Genomic DNA, 21,006 nt, shown 5'->3' with positions numbered 1-21,006 from the left:
AAAATGTGTGTGTGTGTGTGTGTGTGTGTGTGTGTGTGTGTGTGTGTGTTCGCGCATAAGACAGAAAGGCTGTGTGCAGGGAGTGACGTCTGGAAAGGTGTTCACCAAAATGCCAATCCTGTTTGCCTCTGCGGGATGGAGTTTGGGGTGGTTTATTGTAACAGCCCCATTTTTACTGCTTACATTTTCTAGGAGTGTGCTTTATCCGTATGTGCAAGAAAACTCCCAATGATGCTGTTTTCAACTGGGGGGGGGAAAGGATTGTTTTCATCCTAAGACGACTCTGTTACTCAACAGAAAAACAAACTAGAGAAAGAAAAGCCCTAGTAGTGGTCCTATCTCGCAGGCAGTCCTGCGGAACAAATCGGGGTGGGGGGCATCCTGCCCCGTCAGCGGGCCCTGAACCTGTTCCCAGCAGCCTTCCGAGCAGAGGGAAGAATAGACTGGAGAGTGCTGCACAGGTCCACCCTCTAGGGTAAGGCTCACAGCCCCTCTGAAAAGGAAATCAGCTTATTTCCCCCATTCTATGGTTGGGAGGCTGCCTTTCAGGCAAGGGAAGTGACTTGCCCAGGTCACACATACCTGAGTGACAGGCAGAGCCAGGGACGAGACTCTGAGCACGGGGAGCCCAGGGCTGCTTCCAGTGCCCTGGCCGCCCCCCGCCGACCCTGCAAACCTGAAGCTGCAGCGGGTGCAATCCCTTTCAAGGAGCTCTTCCCGCTGCCCCCAGCTTCCAGCTCCGCCTTGGGGCTGTTGGGACGAGATGCATGGGACACAGCCCAGCTGGGTCTCTGGCCCCCCGAGAAAGAGCGCAAACACTTCAGGCACAGCCACCTAGCACAGAGCCTGGGCACACAGTGGGCATCAGTGATCTGCTGAATGTTCGCGGTCTAAGCAGTTCGGACTGGGTGCAGACCCCGCTGCTGCGCCGAGCGGCGAGTGCGGCCGGCCGCAAGGCCCTGTGAGTCGCATCTGGGCCATCACCGAAGGCTTCCTGTAGGAGGGGACCTTTGAGCTGAGCCTGGAAGGATGGGTGGAATTTCCACGAGGCTCCAGAGGAGAGAAACAGGCTGGCGTTTCGGGTGGACGGGTGGACTTTTCCAGAAGGCAGTCTTTAAGCTTGAACTTGGCGGCGCGCGGGGACCCGCCACACCGTGGGGGCCTCCAGTCCTCGGCGGCTGCTTCGAATTTGCCGAGGATTAGCCACGAGGGGGCGGGGTGAGGCGGGGCGGGGCCGAGGTGGGGGGGTGGGGGGGAGCCCAGAGAGCTTCATAAAGCCACAGCAAAGGCGCCGCGACGCTAGTGACAGCGGCCCGCTGGAGAGGGAGCCCGGGAGCAGCTGCGCGCCCGCCAAACGCGGGCGCAGGACCCAGGCGTCCGAGCCCGGGCTCCGGTGGGGCCCCCCCCACCCCCGCCCCCGCCCCCGGGGCCCCGCCCCGACTCTCGAGACCCCCACGCCTGCCCCCGCGCGGAGAGGGGCCGGTCCCCGACGGCTGCGGGAAGGTGCCAGCCGGCCCCGGATGGGCATCGTGGAGCCGGACTGCGGAGACATGCTGACTGGCACCGAGCCGATGCCGGCGAGCGACGAGGGCCGGGCGCCCGGCGCCGACCCGCAGAACCGCTACTTCTACCCGGAGCCCGGCGCGCAGGACGCGGCCGACCGTCGCGGGGGCGCCAGCCTGGGGGCGCCGTACCCCGGGGGCGCCCTGGTGCCCGCTCCGCCGGGCCGCTTCCTCGGAGCCTACGCCTACCCGCCCCGGCCCCAGGCCGCCGGCTTCCCCGGGGTGGGCGAGCCCTTCCCGCCGACGGCGAGCGCCGAGGGCTACCAGCCTGGGGACGGCTATGGGGCCCCGGACCCGCGCTCGGTTCTCTACCCGGGGCCGCGCGAGGACTACGCGCTGCCGGCGGGGCTGGAGGTGTCCGGGAAGCTGAGAGTCGCGCTCAACAACCACCTGTTGTGGTCCAAGTTTAATCAGCACCAGACGGAGATGATCATCACCAAGCAGGGACGGTGAGTGAGACGCGCGCCCGGAACAAGTGTTCTGTTTTGTTTTGTTTTATCCTTCTCGCGTCGGAGCCCTTCACAGTTTGGCTTAGACTTTGGGGGTAGCAGGGAGGGAGTTGTAGTGGGGACAGAAAAGGTCTGAGTGTTGTTTTCTCCTAGGACATAGAAGTCAGAAGGGAGATGGAGAGTGGGTGCAATGAGAAGTTGTCGTGGGTTAGGGGGGAGGGTACCTATGGTTTCACCCAGAATTGGGGTGCGCCCTTGGATCACTCTCTGCCTCAGTGGGGGTCACGGTGGGCAGAGGGGGACATGTGTGTTGGGTTTGACAGGGCAGGACCCCTCTTAGCGCCTATGTGTGGGGAAATGGAAGAGAGGGCAGGGTCTTCCTGTACCCAACCCACCCCTCCTATCCCCCTGCTCCCTACCCACTCCCAGCCCTTTTGCCAGTGTTGTGCACAGGTCAGTTTTGGGAGGTGGGTAAGACTGGGATTTGGTGACACGGGGAAGCAGTCGCCAAGTTTCCCTTCCGGTAGTACTTTGAGATCATATGTCTGGTGTGAGTGTGTTTGGGGGGGGGGGATGTGGTAAAGTGTGTGGGGGGCACAGATCCCTTCCAGGCACAGGCCCTGACGGAAAGCACACATACCCATGGGCCTGAGCAGGTGACGCTGAGCCCCCAGGTCCCAGTTGGCCACCAGTCCCACTCTGCTCCCCGTGAGGTCTGTCCCCTGAAAGTCTGCCTCATCCCTGTCCAGATGCTTTCCAGTCTACCATCCAGCCTGGGGAACCCCTGGCTCCACGGCTTAGTGTCCTATGAGCCCAGAGCATGCGGGGTAGGGTTTGGGGCTGAGGGTGCTGCTTCCGGAGAGAGCCTCCTGCGTGAGGAAAGAAAGAGAAACTTGCTGTTAGTGCGTTATTTGTTTAGTAAGCAACACCGAGTGGGCCCGGCCTGTGTCTGGCATGTGAGAGTGTGCACCCACCCTTCCCAGTGGGGGCCTGTGTGGGCAGGGGACCAAGGAGGACCTCTGTGTGGAGGGGCTGTGTCATCAGTGCGCCCAGGAGGTGTTGAAGGGCAGATACCCGGTGTGGGGCCTGGGGAGGGAGAAGGGAGAGGCCACCATGCTGGGCCAGGGTTGGGGGGTTGGCATTCAATGTAGACATTGCTGGGATAGTCTTCCCTCCCAGTGATTTCTGTGGGGTGGCCTGGGATTGAGGGACCTGTCCACCAATCACAAACAGCTTCAAGTTGCTGAGTTGTTTCTCTTTCTCTGGGATGAACCCAGGGAAGTTGGCACTGTCTGTTATTATGGCATTGGCCTTCATCCCCTAAACCTTCTGATGGTTCCTCTCTGTGCCCCCCCAACCCGGGCCCGCTGTGAGTGCTCCCAGGCACAGCCCGGGCTTCTAGTCCCATCAAGTTTGAGTTGGAGGGGACCCAGAAGATCCTGTCCAGTCCCCTCCCTGCACAGACAGGGAAGCAGGCTCAGAGACACGAAGAGACTCTTCCTAGCCGTCACTGGCAGAACTGGCACCAGAATCCAGACGGTACCCGCCTGGCTTTCTTTCTCCGGCCCCTCACGGCCAGGAGTAAAAACAGCAGCCTATACTGTCCAAAGGCATTGATGCATTCAGAGTGCTTTCACTTCCATTATTTTACAGTATGCTACGTAGGTCAAGCCGTCTCCCCATTTATAGGTAGGGGTGCTGAAGCCTAGGGACCGAGTGGCTCGCACTCTGTCACCCAGCAGACCTGAACTCAGGCCTCCGCTCTCCTCAGATGGTCAGGAAGCCCTTCCCACCCTGGGGGAAGGCCCTGGCCTCCCTACAATTGGCCCTTCCAGCCTTGAGGGCTGGGGTGGACGGAGCATTGGCCAGAACTTCAGGGACCCAATGGGCGCTGGACTGGCGGCGGGCTGCCCGCGGCCTGGTGAGGGAGGTGTCTCACAGGGATGTGTCTCTGCGGGTCCCCATCGATACCCTGTGGCCTCCTTCTTTCCTTCATGTTCTTGCTGAATAATTCTCTCTTGATGAGTTTTGGTGTCTCCCTTTGAGATCCATACACTTACTTTCTTTTATTACGAAAAGTTCCAATATATACAAAAGCAAAGAGAAAAACCTTACAGGCCTCCACCTACCCATCACCAGCTTCAGCCCTTGTCACCCCTGGTCCAATCTTGTTTCTTCTTTATTCTCACTCACCTCACTTCCGCCTCCCACTCCCCAGTCTGCAGCTTTATCAGTGATGGTGTTAAGTATTTACTAAGTAAATCCTAGACACTACGAAAGAGTGTTCATCCTTCAAATTTCTCGATGCGCGTCTAAAAATGGCTTTTTAAAAGTAAACACGGGGCGCCCGGGGGGCTCAGTCGGCTGAGTGTCAGACTTCGGCTCGGGTCATGATCTCACCGTTTTGTGAGTTCAAGCCCTGCATCGGGCTCTGTGCTGACAGCTCAGAGCCTGGAGCCTGTTTCGGATTCTGTGTCTCTCTCTTTCTCTGTCCCTCCCCCACTCATGCTCTGTGTGTCTCTCTCTTTCAAAAATAAATAAACGTTAAAAAAAATAAAAAATAAAATAAAAGCGAGCACGATACTATTAGCAAACCTGAGAAGAAATTCATACATAGTATCAAATTTCCCAGATCATTTTGTAATTGTGTGTGACTGTATTTGTCACAATCCTCACGCTTTCGATCCATCCTGAGGGACAGCTTCGGACACTCTGAGGTCCCTGTTAGAAGGGGACCTCACCACCTCCTTTGATGCCTCCCTTGGAGCAGGCCTCAGGGGTCCCATGGTGGGGTGGAAGGGACAGAGAACATACCATCCCCAGTTCAGTCCCACTGGCCCCAACTCAGCCCCGTACCTGAACTTGGGCTCCAGCGATCTGGGAAGTCGGCAGCCATTTCCTTGCGCTACTGACTTCTGAAAAGTAAGCCTTGGGCTCAGAGAACGGCACCCTTCCTATCCCGCTTTGGAGAGCTGGCCTGTCCCCCCGTGGGTTCCAGTGACCTGCCAGTCACCACCGCATCACCCACGGCCTTCTTCCTTTTTGAAAAATCCTTCCAGCCCAGGCCCACCCACAGCCCCACAGCCTTTTGCCTTGGGCTGACTCCCTCCCTCCCAGATCCTTCCTCTCCCACCCACCCTAGACCCCTCCCTCGCACTATGGACAAGCGACAGTCACTCTCTCCTCCATGGGCAGTAACAGCAAGGCGGGGAGCGGCAGTGGGGGTGGGGATGGCAGTTCCCAGCGCCAGAGACTGACCCAGGCCTCTCGGGTGGGACTGGGAGGGGAAAGCGAGATAAAATGTTGGACCGACCAAGTGGAGACGTGGGAGTTGAAGTTTGTGTGTTTGGGAAGTTTCGGGGTGCCTACACCGGACTCGCGCTGTATTTCTGTGTGGCAGCGTGTGTGTGTGTGTGCTGTGAATGTGTTGGTGTGCAGAGAATAGTTGATGGTAGATATTCTCAGCAGAGGAAGAGAGAGGCCGGTGTCTGTGTGTGTGGGTGTGTGGGTGTGCATTCATTGCTGGCAATCCCCACTTTTCTGGGTGTGATTAGTTGATTATTATAATTAAGATAACTTTGGGTAGTTCTGTTGTTAAGGAGCTCAGTTTGCATTTGTGTGTGTATGTATGTGTGAATTTAGGGGTTGATAAAACAATTTCAGTGCTAACCGATCCTGGATCACTGGCCTCCTAGCCATGGTGGTTTTCCCTTCTCTACGTTCCTGACTCGGAGAACTTCTTAGATCTTTAAAACAACTAAAAAAAAAAAGTTGTTTAATGTTTTATTTATTTTTGAGAGAGAGAGAGAGAGAGAGAGAGAGAGCAGGGGAGGGGCAGAGCGAGAGGGAGACCCAGAATCCGAAGCAGGCTCCAGGCTCTGAGCTGTCGGCATAGAGCCAGACGCGGGGTTCGAACTCACGAACCGTGAGATCATGACCTGAGCTGAAACCAAGAGTCCAGTGCTTAACCAACTGAGCCACTCAGGTGCCCCTAAGACAATTTTTTTTTTTTTTTTTGGACTCACTGGCTTAATTTCTCTTGGGGCAGGTGAAAACAGCTTTGTTTTCCATCGGCTTTTTGCTAGTGACTGTCTTTTTTTCCCTAAGTTGGATCTGAGGTTGGGGGGGGGGGAGGGGAGATCCTTTGATGCCTGAGCACATTTTGCATTTCGATAGGTACAAGGTAGTGCTGGGATATCCTCCTAAAAGGTGATACTAATCTACACCCGCACCAGTAGTGTGTGAGAGGACCCCTTTCCCCACAGACTGAGCAGCGTTGGATATCAGTTGTGAACCACTTTGCCAACATGACTGACGAAAAATCACCTCCTTTTAATCTGTACGTAATGACGGTGAATTGGAACTTATCAGAGGTGTTCAGGATGGGGTGGAGGGTGTGGTGACCCTGCGAATCATTTCAAGATGGGATAGTCCTGAGCCCTAGCTCAGGAATTTAGAGTCTCGGGCCCTGTCCTCTGAGGGCACGATGGATGGTAAGTGGTCTTTTTGGTTTTTTATTTTTTTAATTTTTTTTAACGTTTACTTTATTTTTGAGAGAGAGACAGAGCGCGAGCGGGGCAGGGGCAGAGAGAGAGGGAGACACAGAATGCGAAGCAGGCCCCAGGCTCTGAGTTGTCAGCACAGAGCCTGACGTGGGGCTTGAACCCACGAACCGTGAGATCTTGACCTGAGCCGAAGTCGGACCCTTAACTGACTGAGACCCCCCAGGCGCCCCATAAGTGGTCTTTTTGAAGGGCTTCCTTTGGCATCAGACCGTGTTCCTTCCCAGCAAAGTGTCATGTAAATCAGGGGCTATTTTGGGGTTCCAGCTGGTGGCGATTCTAGACTTTTAGGGTGAAATGAGACCTCCCTTCTCTTCTCCCTTTCCCCCATTCTCTTCCCGCTTCTCCTGCATTTCCCTCTACCAGAGCTAAGCAGGGTAGAGAGATGGACCCCAGGGCGTGTACGCTGTAGTCAGGAGCCCCCGACACTGTTCTCCCACCAAGGATCCGTCAACACGGCTCTCCAGTCCTTGGCTGCTTCAAGTATAAACTTGGAAGTAACATTTTACATTTCAGGGGCTCCTGGGTGGCTCAGTGGATTAAGCATCCAACTTTGGCTCAGGTCGTGATCTCACGGTTTGTGAGTTTGAGCCCTGCATCGGGCTCTTGGCTGTCTGTGTCGGGCTCGCTTCGGATCCTCTGTGTCCCTCTCTCTCTGCCCTTCCCCTGCTCACGCTCTCCCTCTCTCAAAAATAACTAATAAAAAACAAAAAAAAATTTTTTTATTACGTTTCAAAGGACTGGCTACTGCTAAGTAGAGACACAATGAATACGTTCCTTCTCTTCCTTTATTCCTACAAGTTTGAAGGGGAGCTGGTTATGATACAAAAAACGTGTGCGACCCGACTGCGTCATAGGAGTTGGTGGTAGAGACGAGTTGAAAATACCGCCCCAACCTTAATTGTTCAAGGCCTCATCCGTCACCTTTGATTTCTCAAGTCAGCTGGCCTGCTGAGCCCCTGGGCTCCAGAACTCTGGACGCTTGCTTGGGGTCCTTCAGCCCGGCCTGAGGGCCTGAGGGCTTTGATAGCTCGGGGCCTGGGAGAGGGTGGGGTGGAGGAGGGACCGGATGAGCTGAGTTTCGCATCTTTCAAACTTCTTAACAGCTCTCAGAGGAAAAATGAACAGGAGTTACTGTCCCCACTTACAGGTGAAGAAACTGAGGTTTGGTTTGGGAATTAACTTATCTAAGGTCATAGGGCCAGTAAACCTCTTTTTTTTTTTTTTTTTTTTCTCAGCATAGGAGAGTCCGGAGAAGACAGGGATGTCGGGACACCTTCCCAAGGTTCTTAAGGGTGTCGTTCTGGGAATGCCTGAGGACTAGGATGCTCCCCAAAAGCGTTCCTAGGTCTCTGGCACCCTCCCTCCCCCAGGTCTCCTGACTCATGGACTGGTGTCTTTCTTCCCACCCTGCATGACTTCTTGTAGGAGGAGGGGAGAGGTGTGTGGGAATGAAACGTGATTCTGATGAGGGTGTGATTCCGCCATCCTGCAAAATCTGCTCTTCCTGCTTGGGCTGGAAAAGAAAAGCCAAGCCATCAGGATGGGTGACGGTGGAAGTGGCGAGATGGGTGTTGTATGAAACTGCTTCCCTCTCCGGCTCTCTTGCTCTGGCGCGATAGAGGATAATACCGCATCCCAACCTCGACTTCCTCCACTTTTCCTGGGAGCCAGGCCTTTGAGAGTGGGGACTGTGCTCAACAGAGTCCTCTTCCAGGTGGCTGGGAAGTTCCACCTAGGATTTTAGCTACTTCTCTGAAGGCTGAGGCCTGGGGCAGGCCATCCACAGACATCTGGCCCCGGGGGGGTGGGGGGGGGCGGGGGGAGCCTGGGTGCCACAGCGCTGGGAGCATCATGGCACCGTGAGGACCACAGTGGAGAGGATGGGGCGGGGACTGAGACCGGACAGGGCTTGGGAGACTGAGGCATGAGGGCCTATGGGGAAGTGCCTCTGGGGGGCTGGCTTGTGGCTTTGCTCCCGGCTAGGAAGCAAACTAAGATTCGAGACAGTGTCTATCAACTGACCCTCTGAAAGAAGAACAGCGAAAAAGCCCTGATTCATGGTGTTTGCTGATTTCCGTGGTGTAACTATCCCTATGGTGGCTGATTTCAAGCTATGCTTGTGGTATCCCTGGATGCAGAGTTGGGAGGAGACGTGCCGTAGCACGGTTATCTAGTATTTTCCGCCAGATGGGAACAAGAGATGTGAGTAACCTCAAGACGGGGCGCCTGGGTGGTTCAGTCAGCTAAGCGTCTGGCTTCAGCTCAGGTCATGATCTCACGGCTGGTGAGTTCGAGCCCCATGTCGGGCTCTGTGCGGACAGCTCGGAACCCGGGAGTGTGCTTTGGGATTCTGTGTCGCCGGCTCTCTCTGCCCCTCCCCCGCTGGCTCTCTGTCTCTCAAAAATAAATAAACATTAAAAACTTTAAAAAAGAAAAAAAGTGGGGCGCCTGGGTGGCGCAGTCGGTTAAGCGTCCGACTTCAGCCAGGTCACGATCTCGCGGTCCGTGAGTTCGAGCCCCGCGTCAGGCTCTGGGCTGATGGCTCAGAGCCTGGAGCCTGTTTCCGATTCTGTGTCTCCCTCTCTCTCTGCCCCTCCCCCGTTCATGCTCTGTCTCTCTCTGTCCCAAAAATAAATTAAAAAAAAAAAAAGAAAAAAGAAAAAAAGTAACCTCAAGAGCAGAGATAACAGGAAAATGTAGTAAACGAACTGAGAAGCGATGAGTTTTGAGTATTTATCACCTCGGCTGATAATGTATTTAATTGTAAGTTGATATAATTTCAGTTTTAGTTATGGCATTGTTTAGCGACTGGCTGGCATTTCCGCTTGGCTCTCTTGAGGGTTGGAAACTGACTCCAGCACATGGCTGAAAGCCTTGGCACAGGGGTGGCTGTCTGCGACGTTGGGGGTCTGATGGATGTTGGTGGGTCTTTCTGTTCTCCCTAGGCGGATGTTCCCGTTCTTGTCATTTACTGTGGCGGGGCTGGAGCCCACCAGCCATTACCGGATGTTCGTGGACGTGGTCTTGGTGGACCAGCACCACTGGCGGTATCAGAGCGGCAAGTGGGTGCAGTGTGGCAAGGCTGAGGGCAACATGCCAGGTAGGAAGCCCCCTGGAGAACCCTGGATGCTCTTTTTCGCCGAGACTGAGCGCCCCCTGGTGGACCCAGGAGGAAACCGCGAGCCACTGCCCGCTATACCTAAGCCTTAATTCCCCATCCCACCCTTGTCCCCTCCCACTTCTCACCCCCCGCCCCCCGTTCTGTTTGTCCTCTCTTCTCTCTTCTGCCTTAGCCTGTCTTCTGCTCAGTCCTCTGTGCCCACCTCCCCTTGCCCTGACCCATCTAGTCCTGCCCCTGCAGCCTTTTTGACATCCCCCTCCGAACAGGCAAAGAAGCCCCATCTCACCAGGGCTCTGGTCCCCCGGGGGCTGCATGCCAAAGAGGTTAACTGTCCACAGGAAACCGCCTGTACGTCCACCCAGATTCCCCCAATACCGGAGCCCATTGGATGCGCCAGGAAGTTTCGTTCGGGAAACTAAAGCTCACGAACAACAAAGGGGCCTCTAACAATGTGACCCAGGTGGGATTCCTCGCCACCCCCCACCCCTCCTGGCTGATTCTGTTCTGTGAAAGTCACTTTTCTTCCTCTCTGACTCTGGTTTTTTTCCATGCACCGTGCGGGGAAGATGAGGTGGGAGGAAGCTGCGTCTCAGGGGCAGACACGGGGTTGCATTCAGGATGACATGGGCCGAGCTGGCCCTGGGGGTTTCTTCATCAAACCCGAGGCCGCCATCACTTGTGTGCCATGCTGGGCATAGGGTTGGTGCCCGCGGCCTCAGGAAATGGGCGCGGAGTCTAAGTTGAACAGAGCCTTGAGAAGCCTTGCTTGTGCTAGTACCTTGGTCACAACGGACATCTGTGGGTAGGACACAGGGCAAGAGGGCAGAAGTGGTGCCCTGGAGAGGCTGGGCACTGGAGCTAGAAGGCCTGGGGGAAGCTACGTGGTAGCAGGGCAGGGGAATGGACGCTATGACCTCAGGGTCCCTTCTAGCCTGGCCACAGGACCAGCCGTGGGTGGGGGTAGAGGACCCATAGACCCCCACAAGCATGTGGCTCTCTCTCAGATGATCGTGCTCCAGTCCCTCCATAAGTACCAGCCTCGGCTACACATCGTCGAGGTGAACGATGGGGAGCCGGAGGCGGCCTGCAACACCGCCAACACGCATGTCTTCACCTTCCAAGAGACCCAGTTCATTGCCGTGACCGCCTACCAGAATGCAGAGGTGAGGGCTGCCGGGCGGGGCCGAGCCTCGAGGGACAGGAGGGGACAGGGAGGCCCACCGGCTTCCTTGGTGGGGAGTCCGGAAGTTCTCTAGCACCAGACTCGGGACTCAGGTGCCTCTATTTCCCCTCTCTCTAGATCACTCAGCTGAAAATTGATAATAACCCTTTTGCCAAAGGATTCCGGGAGAACTTTGAGTCGTAAGTGCCACTGGGTTCAGCTCACCTTTGCCGAGGGCCTCCTCTTGGTTCCTCCTGGGACTCGACTCCAGACTGGTGCTGAGCACGTCTCCTTCCCTGGGGGTGGGCAGGGGTGGGGTGGATGCTGGAGGGCCGGCAGGGCAAGAGGGTCCAGGGAGGGACGTGCAGTAGGCAGGCTTACAGGTCAGTGGTTCTTTTTGTGACCGCTTTTCTTGCCTCCTTTTTTTTTTTTTTTTTTTTTTTTTTTTAGCATGTATGCCTCTGTTGACACCAGCGTCCCCTCCCCGCCTGGACCCAACTGTCAGTTGCTTGGGGGAGACCACTACTCTCCTCTCCTACCCAACCAGTATCCCGTTCCCAGTCGCTTCTACTCCGACCTTCCTGGGCAAGCCAAGGATGTGGTTTCCCAGCCTTACTGGCTGGGGCCCCCCCGGGACCACAGCTATGAGGCCGAGTTTCGAGCGGTCAGCATGAAGCCTGCATTCCTGCCCTCCGCCCCTGGGCCCACCGTGTCCTACTACCGAGGCCAAGAGGTCCTGACGCCTGGAGCCGGCTGGCCTGTGGCCCCCCAGTACCCTCCCAAGATGGGCCCAGGCAGCTGGTTCCGCCCCATGCGGACTCTGCCCGTGGAACCCGGTCCCGGAGCTTCAGAGGGACGGGGCCCGGAGGACCAGGGCTCCCCCTCTGTGTGGACTGAGATCACCCCGCTGCGGCCGGAGTCCAGTGACTCAGGACTGGGTGAAGGAGACTCTAAGAGGAGGCGTGTGTCCCCCTATCCTTCCAGTGGCGATAGCTCCTCCCCTGCTGGGGCCCCTTCTCCTTTTGATAAGGAAACCGAAGGCCAGTTTTATAGCTATTTTCCCAACTGAGGGGATGACATGGGGAAAGGCACAGAAACAGTGTTATCAGGTTGGAGAACACCAACTAATGCAGACAACAGACTCAGGACTGAGAGGCCCCAGCTCCCTCTGTCTCCTCCCTTTTTGTAGTTGGTTGAGGAAGAGCGGGTTCTGGGGTTCACTTGCTGCTTCCGGCCCACGATGAAACCTGAGAGGAGTGTCCCCTGCCCCTTCCTCGGCCCCAACTACAATCATTTCCCTGGTGCTGCTTCTGGCTGTGGGTTCCCAGCTGGAGAACGGAGAACGGAGAACAAGAAGGTCTTGGCCACAAAGGAGCTTTCCGCTCTTCTCTGGGACTGGGTAGGGGTCCGGTGGGGCTGGCTGGGAACTGGAGACCGTCTTCCTTTATAGAACTAACTTTGCGCAGTTTCGTTTGCGCCGAGGACTTTGGGCGGCTGGCCCGGACCCCACCTGCGCAGAGACAGTGGGGTCCCCAGGAAGGGCGGGGAAGGGGGGGGGTTGGTGCACACCTCAAGAAGCGAAGTCTTTGGGGTGGTGATTATGGGGGCACGCATGCTTTTTTCTTTTTCCTTTTTGGAATGGGGAGGCTATTTATTGTACAGAGAGTGGTGTCTGGATATATTTCTTTTGTCTTCATCACTTTCTGCAAATAAACATGAAACTGGAGAATGTGTCCTGCTTCAGGGCCCTGGAGGGGGACATGGATGGGGACTCACCCCGCTGGGATTTGCAGGTGCACCAAAGCTCTCCAACAGCAGCTGCAGTTCCCAAGGACCTGTGCCTGCTTCTAGAAACCCAGAGTGGCTTCACTCAGGGGATAAACAGAGCAAGACCACATGTCCTGAAGGTTGATGGTTGATTCCACCTTGTAGGGCACCTTGGGACAGAGAATGAACGGTTCCTCTGCCTGACCTGCGGAGGAGGGGTGGGAGGGCGAGACCCCAGGACAGGGCTGGGTGGGGGCTGGGAGCTCTGTGGGGAGAAGCCTTGATTTCTCTTTGCATTTTTTTAAAGATTAAAAAAATTTTTTTTAATGTTTATTTATTTCTGATAGAGTGCGAGCGAGGAAGAGGCAGAGAGAGAGAGAGGGAGACATAGAATCTGAAGCAGGCTCCAGGCTCTGAGCTGTCAGCACAGAGTCTGACTCGAGGCTCGAACTCACGAACGATGAGATCATGACCTGAGCCGAAGTCAGAGGCTTAACCAACTGAGCCACCCAGGCGTCTCCTAAAAAAACATTTTTTTTAATGTTTATTTATTTTTGAGAGAGACAGGTTAGACATAAAACCCCGAAGCAGGCTCCAGGCTCCCAGCTGTCAGCACAGAGCCCGATGTGGGGCTCGAACTCACAAACTGCGAGATCATGACCTGAGCTTAACCTGAACACTCAACCAACTGAGCCACCCAGGGGCACCTCTGTAGCTTTAGCAGCTTTGGTTCTCCATCGTCCTCTTAGGGTTATTCAAAGGTTAAAGGAGTAAATATAAATTGAACCACATGAAATTGCTGTTTTTGTAGGTCAAGAACAGCTAAATATGGCAATTTCATATGATTTGAACTAGCACATGTAAAGGGTTTAGAACAGTATCTGATAAACAGTAAGCACTCAATCTGTAAATTATTGTTATAATTCTCTAGCTCTGTTTCTCTCTTTCCCTCTCTCTTTATACACATACTGAATTGTATTTGTAAAATAACACCTGCTTCTTTTAAAGAATGTAAGCAATGCATAAAAGTAAAAAGCACTAAATTATCCCAAATCTTACCACCCATCAATAATTATCATTAAATGCTAACTGGGTTAGATAGCTAGACAGAAGTATATTTTTATAACGTTGGAATCATACTGAAAATGCTTTTTAAAAAAAAAAACTGGGGCGCCTGGGTGGCTCAGTCGGTTGAACGTCCGACTTCGGTTCAGGTCATGATCTTGCGGTCCGTGAGTTCGAGCCCCACGTCGGGCTCTGTGCTGACAGCTCAGAGCCTGGAGCCAGCTTCAGATTTTATGTCTCCCTCTCTCTGCCCCTTCCCCACTCATGCTCTCTCTCTCTCTCTCTGAAAATAAATAAATAAACTTAAGAAAAAAAAAAGAAAAAGAAAAAGAAAGGAGCTTATGGGAAATGTCCAGAAGTTAAAATTACTCCATTTGCCTAGTCCCATCCAGGGTATCCCCCACTCCAATGGGGGAGGCGGGTGTCACCATGGGCCCTTGGGTGTTCTCTCACTTCTGTTGGAGCTTGGAAATCTCCGTTTCTGTCACAGTTCACATCCCCTCCTTTCCTGGTCTCTATCCAGAGGCCATTTTCATCACCTTCTAGTTAGAAGAAGGAAAAGATAAGACATATTTGTTTCCATCCTCCTTGGATTTGGAAGCTCATAATTTTGTAAATGACATGAGTGGTTCTGTCATCCTGCGCTAAGTGCAGATTATTCCTCCCACCCCTTAGGCTATCACTCCCTGGAGTTATTAAGTGTTGGTATAAAATTAGGCCTATTTCCTTTTCTGGGAACTGTTGTAATTACAGTACTCTTCTCCCCCACTGTTTTTATTTTTATTTAAGTTTATTTATTTATTTTTAGTAATCTCTACACCCAACCCGGGGCTCCAACTCACCACCCTGAGTTGCATGCTTTTCCCACTGAGCCAGCCAGGCGCCCCATCCCACACTGTTTTTAAATGGTTTTGTTCACTTCATTAGATATATTTACACCCTCTATTATCTTTTTCCAAAAGTGTGGGGGCATATGTTTTGATGCTTTTTTATTTGACTCATAAAGGTTCATTACTACTATTCCTTCTCTACTAAATGTACCTTTTACTGAAAAGAAAAAATACTGAAAATACTAAAATACATCTTTCTATGCATGAACATGGGATATTTCTTCATTTATTTAGGTCATTCTTTTTTTTTTAATTTTTTTAGTGTTTATTTATTTTTGAGAGAGAGGGAGAGAGAGCGTGAGCAGGGCAGGGGCAGAGAGAGAGAGAGACAGAGAATCCGAAGCAGGCTCCAGGCTCTGAGCTGTCAGCACAGAGCCCAACGCGGGGCTTGAACTCACGAACTGTGATATCATGACCTGAGCCGAAGTCAGACGCTCAGCCAACTGAGCCACCCAGATGCCCCTCTTTAGGTCATTCTTAAGGTCTTCAGTAAAGTTTTATAGTTTACAGGTATAGCTTTTGTATATCTTATATTTATTCTTAAGTATTAAGGTTTTTTTCTCTATACAGGGCATTTTTTAAAAATACATATTTTCAGGGTGCCTGGGTGGCTCAGTCAGCTAAGCATCCGACTTTAGCTCAGGTCATGATCTCAGGGCTTGTGAGTTCAAGCCCTGCATCAGGCTCTCTGCTGTCAGTGCAAAGGCCGCTTCAGGATCCCCTGTCTCCCTCTCTCTGCCCCTCCCCTGCTCATGCCCTCTCTCTCTCTAATAAATAAACATTAAAAAAAATAAAAATACATATTTTCTAATTGTTAATTATAATTGATTTTTGTATGCCAATTGTAAGATCCAGCCATTTTACTAAACTCTCATTATTTTTTAGTGGTTTGCTATAAATTCATTATTTTCTTTATGGCCAATTGGATTATTTCAAATAATGACAGTTTTGGGGCGCCTGGCTGGCTCAGTCGGTTGAACGTCCGACTTTGGCTCAGGTCATGATCTCACGGTCGGTGAGTTCGAGCCCCGCGTCGGGCTCTGTGCTGACGGCTCAGAGCCTGGAACCCGTTTCAGATTCTTTGTCTCCCTCTCTCTGACCCTCCCCTGTTCATGCTCTGTCTCTCCCTGTCTCAAAAATAAATAAAAATGTTAAAAAAAAATTAAAAAAAAATAATGACAGTTTTATTTCTTCCTTTCTAATCATTATACTTCGAATTTCTTTTTCTTAGCTTATTGCACCTGCTAGAACTTCAAGTGCTAGTTTCTTGCCTTTTGGGGGATTCGTTCCCTCCTATTTATTCCACTTTTTCCCTCATATTGGTTTGACATTTCTATTTTAGTGGCTACTTCATACATCTTAATAGGTGCCTTTAACCTAATAAAATCCTAATGTTGAATGATATTTTACCCTGTGTTCTGTTCAATAAAACAATTTTAGATTAGCTCTTGTTTTCCCCCCTCTTGATTTACTATTGTTTTCTCTCCTAATTTACTGATTTTGAACACTTCCAAATACATATACACACATATCTATTTGGGGGGGGGGTTGGTTTGCTTGTTTTGTTTTTTTCACATATATATATTTTTAAGTAAATTCTACATCCAGCGTGGGGCTCTAACTCACAACCCTGAGATCAACAGTCCCATTCTCTACTGACTGAGCCAGCCAGGTGCCCCTTCAGTTCTTTTTTCATCCACACAGATGATACTCCTGTATTACTTTGTTGAGATAATACTTGCTTGGGCTTAATTTTATGTCAGCATTCTCTTGCTCACTTTTCCTCTTTTCATTTCTGTCTCTTTTTTTCTTCAACTAAATCCTTTACAACTTCTTTTAAACAGGTATCTTTGTAAATTCCTTAAAAGCTTGTTTTTTACAAAGATTATTATTTTTCTCCTTGATGTTGGATGGTTTTTTTGCTGAGTAAACAATTTTAAGTGGATAGTAATTTTTTTCTTATTTTATAGAAGCTATTCCGTCATCTTTTGGCTTCTGTTGTTGTGAAATCTGCTACTAGTGTAATTATCATTCTTTTAAAAAAATGTTTATTTATTTTTGAGAGAGAGCAAGCAGGGGAGGGGCAGAGAGAGGGGGACAGAGGATCTGAAGTGGGTTCTGCGCTGGCAGTGGAGAGCCCTATGTGGGGCTTGAACTCACAAACCGTGAGATCATGACCTGAGCCAAAGTCAGAGGCTCAACCAACTGAGCCACCCAGGTGCCCCAGCTAATAGTTATTCTTTTGTAGGTCATCTGTCTTTCTCTTTCTGCTTTCCAGATCTTCTAGTTACATTTGGTGTGTAGCAGATTTATTATGATGTGACAAGGTATGAATTTATTTTTCTTGATCATATTTGGGATATATTGTACTTCCTGAAACTGTGTATTCATAGTTTTCATCAATTCTGAAATTTCTTAATTATTATCTCTCTAAACATTAATTCTTTCCAATTTCGCCCTTTGGGACTCTAATCAGATAGATGTCAGAGATTTTCATTCTATTATTATTCATGTCTCTCAACTCTTTATTATGTTTTTTCTCTTTGTCTCACTTTGCTGCTTTCTGTATAAATTCTTGAGATATATCTTTTAGTTTAATTCTACTTTCAACAGAATCTAAAATGCTGATTAGCCTACTCACTGAAAATTTTTTTTCACAGTTTACAAAGTACTTTTCATAGTTATTTTGTGCATCTCCGTTAAGTTTTTTTAATGTTATGCTTTGCATTTCTTTATTTTTATTTTTATTTTTAGTAATCTCTACACTCAATGTGGGGCTGAAATTCATGATCCTGAGATCAAGAGTCTCATGCTTTTCTGACTGGGTCAGCCAAGCACCTCATGCTTTGCATTTCTATAAGTTCTATTTTTTTTCCAAATTGTACAATCCTGATAATTTCCTGTTGTATGTTTTCCCTTATAACTACATTCTTTATTTCTGTAAATATTCTACACACAACCATTCTGTATTTTGTATTTGACAATTCCAGATAATACTGGAGGTTGTTTGTGGGGGGTGTGGTGGTAGTATTGTCTAAACGTGTTGATTCTTCTGATTATCACTCGCAATGGATTTGCCTTCTTGCACACGTGGGTGTCTTTGTAAGGTCAAGTTTGATTTTTAACCCATGGATGTCCTGTAAGATTAACTTGGGGAAAATTTCTCCCACAGATGTTGCCTCTGATTCAACAGATGGGGAACACCAAATTATGGCTGGACTTTTCCCTCTAGCAATGTAGTCAAATTTCTTGGCTCAGGGCTCCAAAAGAGCGAGACAGAAGCTTCCAGGCCTACCCTTTAGAGCATCACTCTACTACATTCTATTGGTCAAGGCCAGCCCATATATAATGAGAGGGGGAATCATTTTTCAGTTGGATGATAGGGGTAGCATGTACTGCCTAACCATTATTCTAGGATTTCTTCCCTTCACCATCATGTTGGTAGATTGAAATTGTCCATGGGACATTTCAACGGGTACGGCAAGTGCCACAAGTGAGGGCGCACTTCTTCCCAGATTGCTATTTGTTAAACCTTCATTGCCACACCACTGGAAGCTGGTTTATTAAGTTGGGGCATTCACAATGAAATCTGAGAGGAGTTAGAGAGGTCTTCTCTCCTAGGATATTATTCAGTTCTCTTAAGTTCTCCTTTCAAATTTCTCCCTGGCTGACAGCATTCTAAGAATGGGATATGAAAAGAGAAATTGGGGTCCAAGTTTTTCTTTTACACGCTCTCTGCCTTTAGTTTTGCCTCACCTTTCTTAGCCACTGTCTGTGACATACCCAAGTCCCATGTCTATTCTCATTTTCTTCAGAGAATAACACTGTTCTTTTTTTTTTAAGGTTTGTTTTTTTTTTATTCATTGAAGTAATCTCTACATCCCACATGGGGCTCAAACTCATGACCCTGAGATCAAGAGTCATACACTCTTCTGAATGAGCCAGCCAGGCACCCCACAACAGTGTTCTTTCAGGACATATGTGACTGCTCAGGGTAGGAAGCAGTCAGGGGAAGCTCAATACCCATGATTTCAGATTTGTAGCCAATCCACCAATTTTCAACACCATGCCTCAATGCCACCTGCCATTGTGTTTGATACTCCCAACACCTGAGTCTATTTTAGGTTATTTGGTGGTAAATCAGCTCACCTATTGCTAACCCTGTTTGTAGGCATTTCAGGGTACAGTTGCATTTTAGGTTGTCATTCCATCTTGCTTAATCAGATACTCCTCCTCCTTCTGCTTCCTATATCCCAAAAAATTGTTGAAATGTGTTGTCTGCCTTTTCCTTTGCTATTCTCTTTGCTTCTGTGGTTCTATGCATTAAGAGAACCTCTAATTTTTTTTTTACATTTATTTATTTTTTGAGAGACATAGAGAGACAGAGCACAAGTGGGGGAGGGGCAGAGAGAGAAGGAGACAGAGAATCCGAAGCAGGCTCCAGGCTCCGAGCTGTCAGCACAGAGCCCGACGCGGGGCTCGAACTCACAAACCGTGAGATCATGCCCTGAGCCAAAGTCGGACGTTCAACCGACTGAGCCACCCAGGCGCCCCAAGAAAATCTCTATATTATCATGTTAATAACTAATATACATATTTAAACTAAATACTCTTCATTGATTTTGAATGAAAACTTGTAAATCTTTTAGTCATCATAAGCTGACCTCCCTCCCTCCCCATTTTATTTTATTTTTTAAAGTTTATTTATTTATTTTGAGAGAGAGAGAGAGAGTAAACAGGGGAGGGGCAGAGAGAGATGGGGAGAGAGAATCTCAAGCAGGCTCCTTACTGTCAGCACAGAGCTGGATGCAGGGCTTGAACTCATGAACCGTGAGATCATGACTGAGCTGAAATCAAGAGTCAGACATTTAACCGACTGAGTCACCCAGGCACTACCCTTTCTCCTCATTTTAGGAAAATTTTTATTTAATTTTATCTCTGATTACCTTCAGTTAGTATTTATTTTTCTAGGATGTGTGTAATTCTTTGGCTTTGTCTCTATCCTTTGTTCTCTTCCTATTTTTATCTTTTAAAACATATATTATGTGCTCTGGGAAAAATTTTCAAATTTATCTTAGTAATGGAATATTAACTTGGGGATGATTGAAGACTAATTTCTAAGGAGACAGTGATCCAGAAGTTTAAATACTTGTACTTATGATTTACATGAATGCTTTGCGAGAGTCTATGCCTACAGCTATGTCTTATATGTTGTTTTATAAGAGCTAATAATGACAAGAGTTACAAATAGCTGGGTTTGAAAGTAACTGTTGGGGTTAAGATGTGAATTTTGATTAAGCACAAGTTTAATCTTTTCTCAGACTCAGCAAAACCCAGCTTATTTGTGTTACTCATACTTAAATTACCAATGGTTTCTCCAAGTAGGGAAGAGGAACACAGGAATTATTTCAGGAAATATCTAAACACACACACACACACACACACACACACACACAACTGCCTATGCTTATATCCTTATATGACAAGTACCCTTTTATTTAAAAAAAAAAGTTTTATTTATTTAAATAATCTCTACACCCAGTATGGGGCTCAAACTCATGACCCTGAGATCAAGAGTTACATGCTCTTCCAACTGAACCAGCCAGGTGCACCCTATGATAAGTATCTTTATGTGATGAAGGAGAAATTGTGGCATAGATATGTGGCTGAATCATATCCTAACACACCAAATCAGATTGATCTTTCACAACACTAACTTGGTTTTCCTTCAATTCAATTGTGCTCTTTAGAACCCTCATTGAGAGTTTAAATTCTGCCATTGGATTTTAGTTTTCTTTTCAATTTCATGTTATCTCATCTATCTCCCCTTCATCTTGGCCTATATTATTGTATCTCAATTCTCTCTTAACAGATTTCTTATTTCTTTGAGGATGCTGAAAAGTTCCCTGGAGTTTTCTTTTGGATCTTGAAATGGCAAGGTAATTGTGTGAAGCAATTTACTAATTGGGATTATTAGCTATAAATCAGTTAAATGAATAGTTGAACTATAACACTTTGGGGGTAGAATAATAGATATTGTGTCTTTAGACCATACTCTTCTTTACAAAAACTCTACCCACACCCTCTTCTTTCCAGGGGTCAATCCCTGAAGACCATGTTTATACAATGTGGCTCTGCTCTACTTCATACCTCATCATAGCTGATTGGAAGAAGGTTGATACATGAAGGAATTGGATTGAAGAATCATTTGGGATTCTTAAGTTTGGGATATTGCTTAAGTTTGGGTTGTATAAACTGTGGTGCAGTGGGGCAGCCAAGTATATGAAGATTCAGAGAAGGCAGTTTTGGGAAGACAGGAGCAGATGTGTGAAGAGATAAAGTAATAAAATATGAGAGAGGGAGTGAGTGATAGCAAGAGCCAAAGTGAGAGTGAGGAAGAACTTCCTAGTTCTAGTTCCTCTTAA

At 49.4% G+C, this 21,006-nt stretch overlaps 1 protein-coding gene and 1 long non-coding RNA gene across 2 annotated transcripts; one reads left to right on the top strand and one right to left on the bottom strand.

The window, feature by feature from the left end:
* The first annotated feature begins 1,423 nt into the window (after positions 1 to 1,423).
* Positions 1,424 to 12,800, top strand: LOC125918278 (T-box transcription factor TBX21). Its single transcript, XM_049624293.1, has 6 exons — positions 1,424 to 2,011; positions 9,522 to 9,676; positions 10,036 to 10,157; positions 10,702 to 10,860; positions 10,998 to 11,059; positions 11,310 to 12,800. The coding sequence occupies exons 1-6, from the start codon at positions 1,521 to 1,523 to the stop codon at positions 11,926 to 11,928; spliced, it is 1,608 nt and encodes a 535-aa protein (XP_049480250.1). The 5' UTR covers positions 1,424 to 1,520; the 3' UTR covers positions 11,929 to 12,800.
* LOC125918279 (uncharacterized) lies at positions 10,854 to 11,661 on the bottom strand. Its single transcript, XR_007456411.1, has 3 exons — positions 11,581 to 11,661; positions 11,085 to 11,155; positions 10,854 to 11,006 (listed from the first exon to the last, which is right to left on the bottom strand). It is a non-coding gene; the product is annotated as an uncharacterized LOC125918279 (long non-coding RNA).
* Positions 12,801 to 21,006: the final 8,206 nt, after the last annotated feature.

Source organism: Panthera uncia, unplaced genomic scaffold (genome assembly GCF_023721935.1).
Source record: "Panthera uncia isolate 11264 unplaced genomic scaffold, Puncia_PCG_1.0 HiC_scaffold_630, whole genome shotgun sequence".
Classification (NCBI taxonomy): Eukaryota; Metazoa; Chordata; class Mammalia; order Carnivora; family Felidae; genus Panthera; species Panthera uncia.
This window is presented reverse-complemented; position numbering and strand designations above follow the sequence as displayed.

Coding starts and splice junctions, on each gene's coding strand:
- LOC125918278 (XM_049624293.1), top strand. CDS start 1,521: ATGGGCATCGTGGAGCCGGACTGCGGAGACATGCTGACTGGCACCGAG. Junction 2,012..9,521: donor ATCATCACCAAGCAGGGACG/GTGAGTGAGACG, acceptor TGTTCTCCCTAG/GCGGATGTTCCCGTTCTTGT. Junction 11,060..11,309: donor TTCCGGGAGAACTTTGAGTC/GTAAGTGCCACT, acceptor TTTTTTTTTTAG/CATGTATGCCTCTGTTGACA.